The 17,993-nt window shown below is 39.0% G+C and overlaps 1 protein-coding gene across 5 annotated transcripts in view; it reads right to left on the reverse strand.

The window, feature by feature from the left end:
- Lrrc28 (leucine rich repeat containing 28) overlaps window positions 1–17,993 on the reverse strand; it is a 62,562-nt gene that overhangs the window by 23,393 nt on the left and 21,176 nt on the right. For 3 of the 5 annotated variants that reach the window (XM_042698568.1, XM_042698569.1, XM_042698567.1), the window contains one exon: window positions 1,975–2,181. The exons of 1 other annotated variant lie outside the window; for it this stretch is intronic. In XM_042698568.1, coding sequence (XP_042554502.1) covers window positions 1,975–2,181 — 207 coding nt within the window. Of the gene's footprint in view, window positions 1–1,974; window positions 2,182–14,455; window positions 14,603–17,993 lie in introns of all 5 variants that reach the window. One more of the 5 variants, XM_042698571.1, reaches the window with a different exon arrangement.

Here is a 17,993-nt window from a genome sequence, read left to right on the forward strand (position 1 = left end):
GTGGCAGGGCAGAACAGTTCTCATCATGGCAACCAGGAAACAGAGAGGGAAGAATGCACCATTGCCAGCACACCATTCAGACAAACACAATCCCAGTGACTACTTCCTCCGGCTAGGCCCTAAGTTTCCAAAGCCTCCCCAAGAGATGGACCTGTACACACTAGCATATGAAAGACACTTCCTATCCCAACTCTAACCCCTTGAGAATCCAGATTCAGAACAGCCTAGGCAGACAGATCCTTGTGACTCTTATCTCAAATTAACCAGCAAAAACCCCAAAGTGGAGGCATATGTGTATGTGTGTGTGTTATGTATGTGTGAGACAGAGAGGGAAGGAGGGAGAGGGGGAGAAGCAGAGGGGGGGGGGGGAGAAAGAGAGAGAGAGGAGAGAGAGAGGGAGGGGAGGGAGAGAGGGAGAGAAAGGGAAAGGAAGTATGTATGTATGTAGGTAACAGGGCTTAAACTCAGGACCTCTTCCTTTTATACCATTTCTTTATTATGGCTGGTCTTTACCAATTAAGGTACACCTTTAGTCCAACATTTTACTGGATAATTGGATATGGAATCTTTTGGTCTTTTCTGCTAAGCTGGCTTCAAAACTTGATCTTCCAGATTTTAGCCTCCTGAGTAGCAAGCATTACAGGCACCAGCCATTGGTGCCAGCAGCAGGTATTTTAAATATATTTTTATATTTAATATATTTATATTTATTTATATTTTATTTGTTTATATTTGATATTCTTCTCACTTCTTCCTTTTCTAGGAAACTCTGATTTAGAAATGTAGTCTACTTTTGAAATGGCTCCATTTCATTTTGTTAACTGTATATAAAGTATGAGATTTATTTGTGGAAAAGCAAATTTCTTACAATGAACAATTATTATGTTGACCTTAATGTATCCAATATTCTAAAGTTTTCATGAAGAGTCATTAAATTGAAAACAACGTGATACACATTATGTTGGAAAATATTATGAAGTAAATTATTTATATTTAAATTTAAATTATATTATGAAGTAAATTATTTACTTCATTGCCTCAGAGATGAATTATTCATGAAAAAAATGTTTTTATGAGTAAAGTAACATGATTTTTACTGTGATAGCTTAAGATTTCATATTTTAATTTTTTCAGATTGGCACTTTTGTACTAATTAAATTCTGTTCTATGTGAAATAAACATACTGCTTTATTAAAGGCCTGTGTACTTTGACATGGATTAGGTCAAAGTGGGTCGACAAGTTACAGTAAATGAGGACATTTATTAGGCAAGGTGACGTATCTAGTCTGGCAGGCAGTTCCTCCAAGTCTTTAAATTTTGTAGTCAGGTTATCTACAATATTGATTATAAATGATACACAATGTCAATTTTCTCAGGTAGAGCTCCACATCTAAACAGATGTATTTGTCCTATGTCTGCATCTATTCTTCCACAATGCTCAGTGCCCTCTGGGAAACTCATATTTACATATACACAAACACACATTGTTTGTTTATGCCTGCACTGGGGCTTAACCTCAAAGCCAGGGCACACTTTCTTAGATATTTTACTCAAGGTTGGTGCTCTGACACTTGAAACACACCTCCATTTCTGGATTTTTGGTAGTTAGTGGAGAGAAAAGTCAACTTTCCTGTCCAAGTTGCCTTTGAGCCACGATCGTCAGATCTCAGCCTCTGGAGTAGTTTGGATTACAGGCATGAGTCACTGGCACCCAGCTCAAACACACAATTTAATTCTCTTGTAGAGTGTATCTGATATATTTTGCCCCTTAAAGTAGTATGTGAGCACTGCTTTCCTTTCTAAATGATGAAATTTCACATATCTGGGAAAGCTGCTTTGTTCAGAGCAAAACTGGCTTCAGAGAGGCATCTTTGAGAAAACACAGAGGAGCAAATCGATCCATCTTAATCCAAGGAACACCTCCCATCTCATGCTTTGGCTGCTTAACTTTACCACATGACTGGGATCACTTACCAAGTGGCAAAAATGCAAGCCGGTTTCCAGCCATGGACAGCTCGTTGAGGCTGGGCAGCTGGCAGAGCTGGCGCGGCACACACCATAGCTGATTGCGGTCCACAGTCAGGTACTGCAGAGAAAGGCACAGGTGAAGCCTCTCGGGTAAAGTTAGCAAACGATTGGTAGAAATGTCTAGTGTCTGCAGCTCCTTCAAATCGCCAACCTCTACAACCAAAACCAAAATTAAGATAAATTGCCTTCTGATGAACTTAAATAAACAAAAGTAAAATGAAATGAATTGATACTGTGACAGTTCAACAAAATAAAGAGCATAGCTAGGACTGTTTGCTGAAGAACATAAATGCTGAAGCAGCGTTTAGGTTAGGGTACAAATAGTCCAGCCTAGGTAGGTGTCTAACTCAGACTGCCAGTGTTTCTTAAGTGAAGAAGGAAAAGGGGAGACACAGTGCTGAACTGGGACCTAAAGCCTCTTACTGATGGACCAACGTTGTTGATACAGTGAGAAAATAATTGCTGTTCCTTTGAGGTAACTGAACTTTGGTTGGTTGTATGACCTGCCTTCTATCCAAGTAAGTAAGAGGGGATCTGTAAATAAGAACAAATTATTTATATGAACTAAATGGAAGATTTCTGACCTAAGAATCAGATCACCTTTTGGAAAATTCTGCCACAGTGAAGTTTAGCCTAAAATAGTTATTACTGGGTAACATGTTTAGATACTGGCCAGATACATGGCTCATTTTAAAAGAACCACTCAGCCAATGAAGATTTCTACCCAGATGGAATCCTCCCCTTTACTCCAACATTCTCTCATCATCCCTGTCTCATAGTTTGTCTCATGGTGAGGACAAGTATGTTTTTTACACATGCCACATCACTGTCTTCAGTGATGATTGGGACATTGTTTACAAGGATCTTAGTTCTTCCCAGGGGGGAAAAAAATCACCATTTTAGGAGAGAGGTATTAACTCTGTCCTAAGACATCATATTCCACCCAAGGCTTTATGTAAGCCTGGGGCAGGGCAAGTCTACTTCTTCCTCACCATTGCTTATGTTAAACACAGCTACTCTGTCATCTCTTCCTTTCTACTCCAGACTTTGGTCCTGAACCCTTCTTCTCAGGCTAAGGCTTTCAATGCTCTATCACTGGACTGGATTCACAGACTATCCCCTCCCCGCAAAGGTTGGCTTGAAACTGTGATCCTATAGATCTCAGCCTCCAGAATAGCAGGGGTTACAAGCAGAAGCCACTGGCAACCAGCTAATATCAGACACATTTTATTTTATGAAACAGATATGAAGGCAGGATTTGCTAGGTAGAATTGTGTATTAATGGAGCCCAAAGTGAAATGACTCCTAAGTATGTCAGTTACATTCAGGCAGAATGGAATTCCCTTGCTAGCACGCAGGAGGCTGAGGCAGCGGGTCAGGAGTTCCAGCCAGTGTGGCCTATGGTAGTGTGTTTGAGGCCCAACTGGACTATATAGCAAGTTCCTGTCTCAAACAAACAAACTATAAATAAACCAACTTCAACTCCCAGAGTCAGGGACTATATACCTAACCCTATTTACCCATAATCAAATACATGTTTTGTTCAGAATTAGGGAGCACACAATTGTCAATGTCAGGAAAATACCTGAAAGCTAATATATTTTGTACTCATATTACATAAACATGTAATATGATAGCCTGTATGTGTATATATATATACATATACACACACACAGGCTGATTTTACATTTGAAATTTGAAATACAGAAGGTTTAGAGTAGTCACAACAACGTTGAGAGAGAGTAACTGTTATTCAGCAGTGAATGGGTAAACTTTCATTATATTCCACATAATGAAATACTACTCAATAATAACTATAGACACATAGAACATGGTCAAATCCTAAATTCATTTTACTAGGTGAAAGAAGCCAGGTTCAAAGAGTACATGCTACATATAATCTTCTAGAAAAGGTAAAACTATTGAGCTAGAAACAGAACATGACTGATGACAGGGCCTAAAGGAGCCAAAGGACCCAATGGTGTGGACGATCTTGAAGGTTGTGGAATTCTTTCATGCGACTTGACTGCAGCGTTGGTTACATGAAAATACACTGAGTGAACTTTCCTGTATGTTAGTTAACACAAAAGAGGTTACTAGAATTATCTTTGAAGATAAAATTCTCCCCAATGCCAAAAGTTAATATAGAGTGGTTACTAAAGCAAAACTTCAAAAAAGTCCATACACTGATGAACTGAACATTGTAATTGAGCACAAAAGTTAGTTGGGGCATAAATTCACATAATTTAATGAAGCTGCTTAACTATTTTTATTTCTAATAAAAATGTTCCCTTTCTGAAGTATCTTTTCAGTATTTTTTTCTTTTAAGTAAGTGCTTTTGTTTAGTTTTATCACTAGTGAAGTTAACATGATTGACATATTCAAACACCTTTCTTACTGTGTCACCTAGAAATGAATGGAATATCATAGACACAGTTAACATACCATATTCCTTCATAAAGCTCAGTAAGAGTTCTACTTTTTCGCACTTGGGTCTTCGGATCTCCACATGTCCTCACGCCTCTCCCCCTTCCCAGGAAGCAGACATCCTCTGAATACCTCATTTCCTTCAAGTCCCAGGAATAAATACTAATCTAACAGTATGGGCAGTGTTTACTTTTATACTAAATACACAAATACATAATACCCTAAAACTTTCCAGCTACTTATAGAGTATCCTGACAATGATTTTGCTATTGACCTGTGGTAACTACTTAAACTAGACATAAATGACACTAACAATTTCGAAGAAAACCCAGCAAGTCCCCTTTAAAATCATCACTCTGTGAGGATGCATACTGACTTAACCTAGAATTTAAATGGGATGGGAAGGCGAACACCCACTCCAAGTCAGCCACTGACCACAGAGTGTCAATAACATGACTTGCTATTTTCAAGCTCTGGCGTTTTCCGGTACCACGAACAAACAGCTCTAATTTAAGTTCCATAGCACTCTGGGCTAAGGAGAACATACAAAGAAAGAAAAGACAATTATTTCAAAGCCAAATTTCATTCTCTCCAATAGTCTCACTCTTTACAGTCACATGCTTTCTCTGGATAGGGCTGTCGAAAGCAATACTCAGTTATAAAGAAATGTGTTCAAATCATAACCCCATTACTTACTGTTGCCTGTGCAACTGTGGGTTATTTACTCAATTATTTAGATCACTGGTTTGCTGTAAACAAACAAAAAGTATTTGTTAGAGAGAGTGAGAAAGAGAGAGAAGGATGAGGGATAGAATAATACCTCCATTAAAAAATTATATTAAGTGAAGTAAGCCAGGCCTAAAGAAACATAGTTATTTGTAATAACTAATATATGTCTGGGACAAGAAGAAAAGGTAAAAAGCTATATATATATATATATATATATATATATATATATATATATATATCCAGATAAGATGAAGTTAAGTGGAATGAACCCCAAGATAGGGACACAAGTGTTTTGTTCTTTCTTGCTAATGTTTCTAACGTATTTATAAGGTACTATGTGATTTTTTTTTTTTGTTGCTTTGTATGTCCCTCCCCCACGGTATGACCCATTTTCACTGTATTTGATGTTGGTATAATTTGGGGAGAGGAAGGGAAAAAACAAAATGTTTAAATAGGGATACAGGTTGACCCATTGCAACAATGAGATGTACAAGACACTATGCTGAAAAACGAACTTTACAATTTAGGTGGGGGGAATGTAGCTGTGGAGGTGGGAAGGAAGAGATGGTAAGGGAAAAACAAAGAAGGAGGCAACAATGCTTGATAAGAAATGCACTCAGTACCTTGCATGTAACTGTAACCCCTCTGTACAGTCTTTTCACAATAAAAAACTTATTAAAAAAGAATAATACCTCCATTAAGAGGGTAATGATATGAATATATGAAATATATCTATGATAATACATGGCAGAAAAAGAAGTATTTCTAATTTTCAGTTCATCACACTACGTGACTGTCTGATACTGGGGATTAAACTCAAAGGTCTTGTACTTCTTAGGCAACTTCTCTACTTTTTTTTTTAAGCTATTTAGGAGGCTGAGATCTGAGGATCATAGTTCAAAGTCAGGCGCAGGAAAGTCTGTGAGACTCCTATTTCCAATTAACCACCAAAAAGCCAGAATTAAAAGTGTGCTCAAGTGGTAGAGCACCTTGAGCAAAAACTAAGGGATAGCACCCAAGCTTTGTGTTCAAACTGAGCCTCAGTACTGCGGGCAAAATAAAATCACACAGAAAACTGTCATTAAAATTCTAAGATTTTGGATTTAATATTTCAGTTAACTGAAGCACAATGCAACAGAAAACAAACATTTATGAAGTGCGTAAATGCAGCGCTTTCATGTAAATCCATACTTCTGTGGGTCCTGCCATTCGAAAATGAAAAAGAAATTTCCAGGTTTATGCCTCTCCTGTCAAATGCAAGTATCACAGAAAACTGTATTGTGCTTCTAATGAGAACAGATACAAATATATTTCTTTCGAGTTCTATTTATTCCTACCCTCTGCAGAAATACCACAGAGGACTACTGCTTTGCTGCAGGCCATTCAACACACACCAGCCTTCAGAATCTCACGGTGCTCTAAAAAGCTTTTGTTGTATGTTGTATTAACAAAGCTTTCAAATGCTTCTCAATAATAAGATGTAACTGAACAGCAGAATGAAAAGCTGTAAGCACATAAGGAATGGAAAACAGTTCCACCTGCACGGTTACTTTTTCTTCAGAAAGGCTTGGAGTACAAATACAATTTCCAAAAATATTATTAACATTTTTGGTGGAGTTGACTTTATGTGCAATTCACTCAATTATTCGAACTGGCAATTTAGTAAAATGTAAGAAATTGGATCAAAACAGCACTCAAAAAAAACCATGTTATAAAAAAAAACTAAACTAAAATGATGTTCAAATATAATTTGTCTGCTAATTTTGTCAAAACCATTATTATTGTAGCCAGAGTTGCAATATTATTGTAATGATAGCTGCCACAGAGCTAGACCACCACTCATGCTCAGTGGTGTTTATCCCAGCTAGGTTTACATAAACCCCAGTATTTCATCAGTGGTTCTTTTGAGTTCAGGAAAAATAACATGCTACACTGTTTATTATGACACACATTCACATACCAAAGAGAGTTATCCAGACAGGGAAGCCATTTAACTACGGTTCCCATTCGCATGGCCAGGGCATGCTGTGTTCACAGTGTACGCAGAGAAGCTCTGGAAAATACTCAAGGCCCACTCTCCCTATATGCTCCATAGAGTGTGCCCAGCCATCCAGCTGTTTTCTTGTTTCTCCTTGTATGTAGGAAAAGGAGAGCAGTTGCTTGGGGCTGTAATCCATGATCAAAATGGGACACTAAATTCAATGAAATTTTGTAGTTACAGTCACAGTCTCAGCAGTTGAGGTCCTCGTGACTGTGACTTATGACTTGTGTCACTTTAAAACAACACTTCCCCGTTATCAATACCATTTCACAGGTAGCGTAATTATATTGTGTGGTCTTTCTGAAAGCTGTTTCATCTTAGCTCCAATGCAGACTACATGATAGGGTCCTCCTCCATCATCAGCTTTCTTGTTCCCTCCTTGCCAGGCAAACAGTCATTCAGTGCCTACGGCCCAGGCCCCCAGTGCGGTAGGAGATATGAACAACACTTGAACAGGCCATGGCCATAATCTCCTTGGAATCCTTCCATGAAACTAAGACTTCCATTATTCCCACACAAGTGCCTTCTACACTAGAAAGCCTTCACAAGGAAAGGTCTCATCAGAAGTGGTAAAACTAAAGGAGGGCAAGGCCATTCTGGTTTGAAATGACTGAACACCAACAATAAAAAAAAAAAACAACAACTATGTGTGACTATTGTTCAAATCACTGTTAATACTTCCTTTGTATTCACTTTCATTGACATATACAATGCTACCAATTATATGAGTCCACATATGTGAAATCTCTAGAAGAAGGAAAATAAGAGACAGAAAACAGATCGGAATCTCTGTCTCAAGAGGAAGTGGATACTGGCTTAGGTGATGGTGATACAACTCCAAAATTCACTCACAACTTAGAATTTACAATTGCATTCAAGACACCAATGAATCTTCACACATGAATGCTATAGTGCCTAGGATATCCCTCCTCAACAAACTTGAGAAGGTTTTGACTTCTTAAGCACGCATGCATTAAATCCATTTATCCCACACTGTGACCAATCCAAACCCTGCCATGGGGATCCCAAGTACTGAGATTAATAGTTCATTCCTATATGTCAAAAGTCTCACAAAGGATGGAATACATTCTCTCTCAATGAAAATATATTTCGGGGGGCTGGGAAGGTGGCTCAGTGATAGAGTGCTTGCCTTGCACGCATGAGGCCCTGGGTTTGATTCCTCAGCACCACATAAGCAAAAAGAAAAAAGCCAGAAGTGGCGCTGTGGCTCAAGTGGTAGAGCGCTAGCCTTGAGCTGAAGAGCTGAGGGACAGTGCCCAGGCCCAGAGTTCAGGCCCCACGACCGGACCCCCCCCCCCCAAAAAAAAAGAAAATATACTTCGGAATGATCTGCCTCTAGTTGTACAGACAGACAAAGGTCACTAAGTTGGACAGTTGTCCCTCTTCTGACACTGAAAGGTAGAGATCGGAAGTACATGATGGTTTGAAGAACAAGCAATCCAGGCCACGGTGTTTAGGGTTCTACAAAATGAGAGGAAATAAGCCTCAAGAAGATTACATGAGTGCCAGACAAGCCGCAGCAGTGAGAAAGAAAGTGAGGGCCAACGGGAGCATTGTGGGGCTCATAACTCAGAAAGAGGGTATAGTAAACCCTCCTAGACTCAAGTGTTAGTGACACTTACAGGACAAGACAGTCAAGGGACACCACAGTCACAAGCCATGCTGCTGCTGGTGCCAGAGCCACAGTGTAAAACCAGGCTGTCTTCTTTCATCTCCTCCCAGAAGCACTTTACCTATGTGTATCATTACCAAGAACTATGCTATTTTGAAAGATATTACAGATATTGAATAAAATCTACAACTTATTTCCATGCACTATTTATCAAGAGAAAATATGTTTTCAAGCTTACAAAAGAAAAATTAAAACCACAAATATGAAAGGTGATTAATTCTGAAAAAAGGAAACCATACATCATTTTGTGTGTATGCTATGTTTGAACAAGATAGACTTTATACAGACAGCGCAGTTTAGGCCAGTTCCCTTGAATAGTTGGGGATGGGTGAAGAGCAAAGCTCGCGTAACGTAATCTGTGTTTCACTCAAATCCCCATCGGTCCATTTACTTAAGAAACCCATGCTTCCTGGCTGGGCGCCGGCATACCAAACCTGCCGGGTCGTGCATGCTTTTTATTTCTGTTACTAAATTAGGAAACCAAAGCTGGCGAAGTCTAGGCCAATAACAAACTGAAAAAGCTAGGCATCATTAGTCTGTGAGTCTCCTTAAAAGCCAGATCATTATAGGATATTTAATTTTTAATTAGACATACCAAAGTAATTTGGCCTAATAAGGAGCATTACTAAGAAATAATTAAATGAAGACAAAAGGGAGAGATTCCAATGTTTAGCATTACTCTTTGGAATAGCCTTAATTGTGAAGCTGAGAAGAAATTAGCTACCACACTTGAGGCTTAGTGTGCCCATGGCTGACACGGAGAAATAGCCATGCTTTTCTGAGCAGACAAAAGAAAATGTGAAGTTACCACAATTTTTACAAAGCTAAACTAACACTCTGCTCAGTTTAGAGAAACTATGTAGAATATTCAAGGAGACTTGAGTAAAGACACACAATGATTTCAAGTAAACAGTCACCTTACTTAGGATATCTAGAGAGGAGGCTGAGATCTGAGAATCAAGGTTCAAAGCCAGCCCAGGAGAAAAGTCTGTGAGATTCTTAGCTCCAATTAGCCAACAAAAAGCCAAAGTAGAGGCCGTAGCTCAAGTAGTAGAGTGCTGTCTTTGAGCAAAAAAAGCTAAGGACCCAAATTCAAGCCCTAGGACTAGCACCCCCCCCCCAAAAAAAAAAGCATGAAAGGAATATGTATGAATTTCCTCTTTGAAACATTTAACTGGTCTCTAATTAGTACATTATAAGGCTTTTTTAAAAAGATAGCAGTTGTTAATTAACATTCCCAATAGTCTTTTAAATATATCCTCATACTTTTGTCAAAAGTCAATGTTTGAATCCTGACAGTGCAGGGGAGGATTTTTCATTCCAGAAATATTTGGATATTTTCTTTTTTTTTTTTAAATATTATTTATTTATTTTGGTTGGTCGCGGGGCTTGAACTCTGGGCTTGGGTGCCGTCCTTGAGCTCTTCAGCTCAAGGCGATCTCTCTACCACTTGAGCCACAGCGCCACTTCCTTGGATTTTTCTTATAAACATTTTGTTAGTCATAAATTTCAAGGTAGTATTTATTTTGGTTGTATGGAATAAAAAATTAAATGAGCATTTGCTACAAAATCTTCATTTTTATGTGAATGCTTATGCATTTAGAAACATTCTAAGTTCTAGTAGTTTATAAACATTTATATGTATTTTTCAGCCATTTTTATCAGTAAACTTCAATTTATGAGAATGACAATGAACTCATAGTAAAAGCTATCTCATTTAAGGAAAATGAATCCGTATTTGGTTAGAACCTACATATGAATATAACATCCATAAAATTGATGATGTTCCTTTAAAAATAAATACCATGATACTAGTATTGGTTTAGAAATTCAAACTAAAGTGATGAATGACACATTTTTTTGAAGTTGAAAAAGGAAAAAGACACCAATCCGATCTGTGTGTTAAGTCAGGTTTCCATTATTGAGACAAAGGACCTGAGAAAACAACTTAAATAGGAAAGATTCACCGAGGTTTCAAAACACCGCCAGGTGCTCTGTTGTGCCTGGCTGAGGAGAAGCAGAACATGACAGCAGTGGGAAACACGTGATGGAGCAGAGCTGCTCACCTGCTGGTGACTAGGAAGCAGAGAGCAAGTAATAGGAAGGGGCCCTTCAAAGGTAAGTCCTCAGTGATCTACGCCATTCAACAAAGGCCCACCACCTCCCAACAATGCTACCTGCCAGGGACCAAGTCCCTCAACACATGGGCCTGTGGGAGACCTATGGATGGAAACTGTAACCGCCTGCCAGACTATGCTCTTCCAGTATGTCAGGAGCAGGGCCTCAGCACATCATCATCTAAGAAATAGTGAAGTAATATCTGTTATTGGCATATGAGGGCCTTCATTTCTGGGACCCTCATTTGCACAGCCTCAGGTTTGATTTCAGGTTTGCTCACTACCTACAAACAAATGCACAGTGAAAAGTACAACTCCTTAAAATTTATCAGCCTCTGCTTAAAATAGTAATTTTAAAAAACAATAAAAGGATTATTAAGATGAAACAGAATTGCAACGCCCATTGTGTGCAGAGGCTTTAATGGGTAATAACCACAGTTCTTGCCTGAACTCTGGGCCTGGGCACTATCCCTCAACTCTTCAGTTCAAGGCTAGTGCTCTACCACTTGAGCCACAGCGCCACTTCTGGCTTTTTTTCTTTTTGCTTATGTGGTGTTGGGGAATTGAACCCAGGGCCTCATGCATGCAAGGCAAGCGCTCTACCACTGAGTCACCTTCCCAGCCCCTAACCACAGTTCTTTAACTGCTTCTCATTGTGACAACCCCTTGGCAAATTATAAAGCTTTTCATTCACTAAACCAACCATCATGTGTAAAATTACTTACAGAATCATCTTATTTAAATGAAAATTTTAATAAGGTTTACACAATTTACAGATGACAAAAATCACACTCAAATAACAAATGAAATTTTTTTTTATATATTTAATTATTGTTAAATATATTGTTTATATATTTAAGATCTTAACTTTTTCTACTTTTCCTTTTTGGCAGTAGCAGAAATTTGAACACAGGACTCAATCACTTGAGCCACACCCCAACCATATTTGTTTGGCTCTTGTTACTTTTCAAGTAAGGCCAGCCTCTACTTTGATCCTATTTACACTTGCTGCGAAACCAGGACAGGCAGGCACATGCAACCACAAGAGCTTTTATTCCTTCATAAAAGACTCATGAACCAATTGCCTGGGCTGGCCCTGAACCTCCATTCACTCAATTTCAGCCTTCCAAGTAGTTACATTTGTGAACCACCACTCCTGGTGACATTACTTCTAATGACATATTGGGGGCTTTACCTTTGGCTTTACATTGTGCCAGCTGATTTTTTTTTTCACAATTAGCTAATTTGACACAAAAGTATAATTTTCTGATCTTGTCACAAAACAAGATAGTGAAATCTAAAATAAACAGAAAAATAGAATTCCTTTGTATCTAAAACTGCTTTCTTCCCTTAAACAGTGGCTAACTACTATTAACATAAGCATGTCTGATACTTGAAAGATCTTAGAAAAAATGAACTGTGAAGACAACTTTTGCCAGTATATCCAAGGGTATTAGTCTATGCCATCTCTGAAACACAAGCTGATTTAGATACAAAAATAACAACTAAATCTCCAAAGCTTCATGAACAGGATATAGCTAAGAAAACATAGTTTGTAAGTTCTCAAGAAAGTTCATCCTGAAAGATAAAGAACCACTTCTATATTCATCAAGTTTTTTTTTTAAAAATTCTACTTCCTGGTATTCATCATAAAAAGAAATAAACATGTAAGAATTCAGTACTGTCTTCTCTCATGGTGACCACACAGTTTTGGCAATTTATTTAAGTGAGGGACTTTACAGAAATGGTCCATCAAACGTATTTGAGAGAGAGAAACCTGGAATCCATGTGCATGACAGACTGGGAAGCGGACACATTTCAGAGACAAGAAATGTAAATATTCAAACCCCACTTGTTCCTGCACCCATTGCACAGCATCGCAGGTCTCTTGATAGGTGTGACTCCTTCAACTTCCTTTTTTTTTTTGAAATGTGTGTGCCTGTACTGGGTCTTGAACTCAGAGCCTTAGGTGCTGTCCCTTAGCTCTTTTGCTCAAAGTTGGTGCCCTACCACTTGAGCCATACCTCTCCACTTCCAGCTTTTTTTGCTGGTTAACTGGAGAGAAAAGTATCTTGGATTTGTCTACTCAGGCTGGCTTTTATCCATGATCCTCAGATTTCAGTCACTTGAGCAGCAAGAATTACAGGCATGAGCCACCAGTGCCTGGCTTCCTTCAACTTTCTTTCCTGTCCTCTGTAGCATTTCTCTGTCTTTCTGTCCCCACATGGCACTGAACTTGCAACACATCCCAGTGTCATAAATTATTTGGATTCAGGCAGACAGAAGACTCCTGGCATGAGGAAAGTTTGGAAATGATGTCAGCTGCTTTTAAAGTTCTTCACAAGGGATAGTCCAAGGAAAAGGCACAGTGAACTTGTGCCAGAAGCCTGGTTGACAGCCTCTGCCATCCCAAGTCTAAGGGACCTACTTCCCTTCTCTTCTCTTTTTCAAAAATACGACCACAATGCACTTTTGTTTTTCAGACATTTGGCAAATTTCCTACCATTTCCCTTCACACCTTCCCTAAAAAGGAATATTTTCTGTAGTTGGCACTGAGGAGGATACAGGGTCTAGAAAACAAAACTTCTTTTTCTTTTAAAAGAATTTTATGGACATCTTTATTCTAAGGTTTTTGCCAAATTGTGAATGTTTATAAAAGTATATAAATAAAGTTTAAGGGCTAGGGCTGTGACTCAAGTGGTAATGTGCCTAACTACCAGACTAAGGTCTTGAGTTCAAACTCCTGTACTGCCAATACTCAGTACCACTACTACTACTACTACTACAATTTAAAAGCTTAGTTCTATTTTTAAGCAGATTGTACAACGTATAGTAATATATAGTAAAAGAAATATGTACTGTATTTAATCCAGAATATGAATTTAGGTACACACTGAAATAGAATGTATGCAACTATAAAGTTACCCAAGTATATTACTTTGCTAATAAAGTACTTAAGTAGAACACATTTTATGTATGTTAATGTCATTGAAAGAACAAGTTCTCTTTTTTGTTTGTTTTTGTTTATGTGGTACTAAGGGATCAAATCCAAGGCCTCATGCATACTACTAGGCAAATACTCTGCCACTAAGCCACATTCCCAGCCCCTGTAAAGAACAAGCTCTGAACATTAGCTTAGACTCTAGTAGACAATATATTCCTAAGTCCTTCTAGCAAGTTAAGGAAGATCAGTAGATGTTACCCCTTTGGCTGGTAGTATAGCTCATTGGAAGAGTACTTACCTAACATGTGTAAGGCCCAGGGTTCAATCCCCAACACGACAACAAACAACACGGGTATCTCTAATCCCTTAGCACTGCAGTGAGGTAATGATTACCTATACTAGCACACTCAGTTCTTCATCTCTGCCTAGTCTCTTCTTTGGAAGTATATAGTTTAAAACATTAGGCAATAAATTACCATTTGAAGCCTGAATCCAGACTTTGTTCTCCTTCCTAGCATTCTCTTTTCTCCAGCATACAACATGGTCATGATATGTTCTGATCCAAGACATAGTTTTTCATTAAGAGGAAGGAAGAGAGAATTTTTCAGGTCTCCTAGATAATGCTACAAAAGACAAAATAGACAAAATCATATACATTTTTAGCCACACATGTGTAGCATGGAGACTATAGAGGGGTGCTCTGCCAGGCACACATTCTTAGGTATTTTTCCACAGAGACAAGAGCTGTCACTGGCACTAATGGGTAACCAGTGAAAAGCTAGTCTCCCAGAAGGGAAAATCACTCAGAATTACTGTGGCATCTGTCTAAGGAGAGGTGTATGGTGTTTTGGGGTTAGTGCTAAACACAGAGGAACAAGCACAAGGAGATGTGAAGCCAGGGTTGATCCCACGTTCCTGGACCACCTAGCACTCCTAGAAACTGTGACACAGGGAACTCCATGGTAGCACACAATGGCCATAACTGTAACTATGGGGTGACACAGGTACCTCTGAATCTCTGAAGAATTACTATAGCCTGAGCTACAATCCATAAGCCTACAGCTGATAATCAATCTCCAGAAATAGGGTAGCAACAGAGCTGCTCAAAGGGACAAGAGTCTGGTTTGCCAGTAACCTCTGGAGGAAAAAAATGATCTGCTCCTTTCTCCTGTCTCCACATTAAACCAGTAGACAGAGATTCAGAGTATGGGGGGGGGGGGGGGGCAATGTGACAGGCCTAAGAAGAGATGCTGAAGTTTATCTCAATAAAACAAGGCCTAACTGAAGAAAAAATATTTTAAGGAATAAATGTGAAGTCTGAGTTTTAGGAACAATTCTGTTGGTAAGAAGCAGGACACATCTCTGCGCTTGTACATACTTTTAACCATTAAAGTAGAATTCGTTCCTGTTTTTAATTTGGGCTAAAAATCCTTCCTTTTTTGGTGTATAAAATAACTTTTCAAGGATAAAAGCATTTAAAAAAATAACCAGGCTGATTTATATGCCAGATGTAAGCAACCTCTTTTCTGGCTCCTAAGTTACTTTTTGTTGTTTGTTTGTTACCACGATCTTTGTCTCCTGGGAGTTCACAGAGAGCTGACAGTCACAACATCAGTCAAGAAAACCTGACTGTTCAGGATTAGCTTAGTGGATAGCACAAAGTAGTATTGGAACTGAAGACAGGTCAATAGATACTAACACACACACACACACACACACACACACACACACACACACACACACACACACACACTCTAAAGGATTTAACAAAAAAAGTTAAGTTTTGGTGACCTGCAGAATAATAAATGACCTAATGTGTAACCGAGTTTGAGACAAAAAAGAAATGTGGGGCAGAAAATGTTTTAGGAAAGAGCAGAAATCTTTCCAGTTTGTAAATCAAGAAAACCCCAAGAAGGATATTTAGAAATCCTAAATTGAATGTATCATAGTCAAGCTACCATATGAAAGTCATCAAAGCACAAGACATTACCCACCAGGAATCAGTGGCATGAAGGAAAATGAGAACAATGGAGACCAGGAGTCAATGGAAGGTCAGCTCTGAAGAGCTAAAAGACAAAATCTGTGTGTGTGTGTGTGTGTGTGTGTGTGTGTGTGTGTGTGTGTGTGTGTGTGTGTGTGTGTGTGTGTGTGTGTGTGTGTGTGTGTGTGTGTGTGTGTGTGTGTGTGTGTGTGTGTGTGTAATGTGGCTTGAACTCAGAGCCTCTCCTTCCTGCTCAGCTTGCTGGCATTCTGATGGTGAATTGGCAGTGGAGTCTTAAGCACTTTCCTGCCTCTACTGACTTTGAACTTTGACCCTCTAGGTCTCAGTCTCTTGAGTAGCCACAATTAAAGGTGTCCAGTGTCCAACTCAAACCAGAATTCTACACTTAGAAAAAAAAAATTATTCTTCAACATAAAACATATGATACAATAGCACAAAGGAAGGAGAGGAGATGGAAGTATACTACTGTCAGGTTCTTATTTATATGAAGCGGTACAGGTTTTGAAGTGTAATGTATTACAGGTGCATATTGTGAGCCCTGGAACAAAGCCAACAAAGGAAATGAAACGGAACACTAAGACAAATTCAACCCAGGAGGAGACAGAAAGGAGGCACGGGAGAACCACAAGCTAACTGTGGCAGGCAGTTGGGGGAAGCGGAAATTAATGCAAATTTAAAGTTAGAAAGTCCAAAAGAGATCTCACTGCAACACAGGCTGGATAAACTACACACTCACAGTTCTTAAAACTTGTCATAGAGATGAGGACACATACAGGAGAGCTAAACCAAGTCCAAAGAGTGATAGGCCCATTTTAAAAGGCAAGAGACCTACGCTGTTGACTGAAATAGAGGACAAGGAATCTGCCACAGCAAGGTTTAAAGAGGAGCCAATGCAACCTGAAAGAGCTGAATGAGGACAGGCAGAGCAGGGTAGAACTCAGAGGACCTGCAGATGCAGATAATCCCCCCATCCTCTCTAACACACACACACACACACACACACACACACACACACACACACACACCTTCCCACCAATCTTCATCCAAAAGACAACAAGACACTGAGATGTCTTCACTGTACTACAGGCTTTCAGCTTGGGAAGGCTTGGGGGACAAAGGCCACACAGTGGGAGCTGTACAGAGGAGCAGCGTGGCGGGAGAAAGCAAGGGGCAGAACTGTAAAAGGCAATGTGAATTCCTCAGCCACCAAAAAGTGGCAGCTGGTCTGTATAACAGGGAGGTCCCTCCGAGGATTCAAGACTATTTGCAATATCCTGTAAACATATGAGAAGCTACTGATGGCCACTAGTCAAGAGATGAACACAAATTAAATTAAATGCTAGTTAAAAGATCATTGCAAGGGCCGAAGGTATGACTTAGCAGTGTCACATCAGCCTAGTGAGTGCAAGGCCCTGAGTTCTAAAAACTCCAGTAGTTCCCTCTCCCCAAAGAGCAATACTCATTAAGATTGCTAAATACAAAAAATATATATGAACAGAAAGTAACAAATGTTGGAAAGGATCTCTTACATATGGTTTGGAGGAGTATAACTAGTACAACCATGCTAAAAACTCCTGGACAATTTCTTCTAAAGGATTAAGTACATACCTACTCTGTGAAGCAATATTCCTCACTGGGATATTTATTCAAAAGAAATAACATATGTCCACCAAAAGCCTTGCACAAGAATGTTATATTAGCTTTACTCATATGAACACAAGTCTAGAAAAAATCTCAACAGGAAAATACACATTGCAAATTCATTGTTAAATAGTATACTGCAATAAAAAAGAATTAACTATGTTATGAGCAACAGCATGGCTGCACCTCAGATCAGTAATTTTCAGTGAAAGAAAGTAGACACAGAGAAGATACTAAGTGACTCCATTTATATTCAGTTCAACAAGTCATGTGAATCCCCAATGATAGAAGTGTCTTGCCAATGTTCTTCACGTTTCTCCTTGTTTCTGTGCTTCATTCAGGATAGCACTAGCACTCAAAAGGGAAAATGC

The sequence above is a fragment of the Dipodomys spectabilis genome, unplaced genomic scaffold (assembly GCF_019054845.1).
Source record: "Dipodomys spectabilis isolate Male_0828 unplaced genomic scaffold, ASM1905484v1 ptg000233l, whole genome shotgun sequence".
NCBI classification, from domain to species: Eukaryota; Metazoa; Chordata; class Mammalia; order Rodentia; family Heteromyidae; genus Dipodomys; species Dipodomys spectabilis.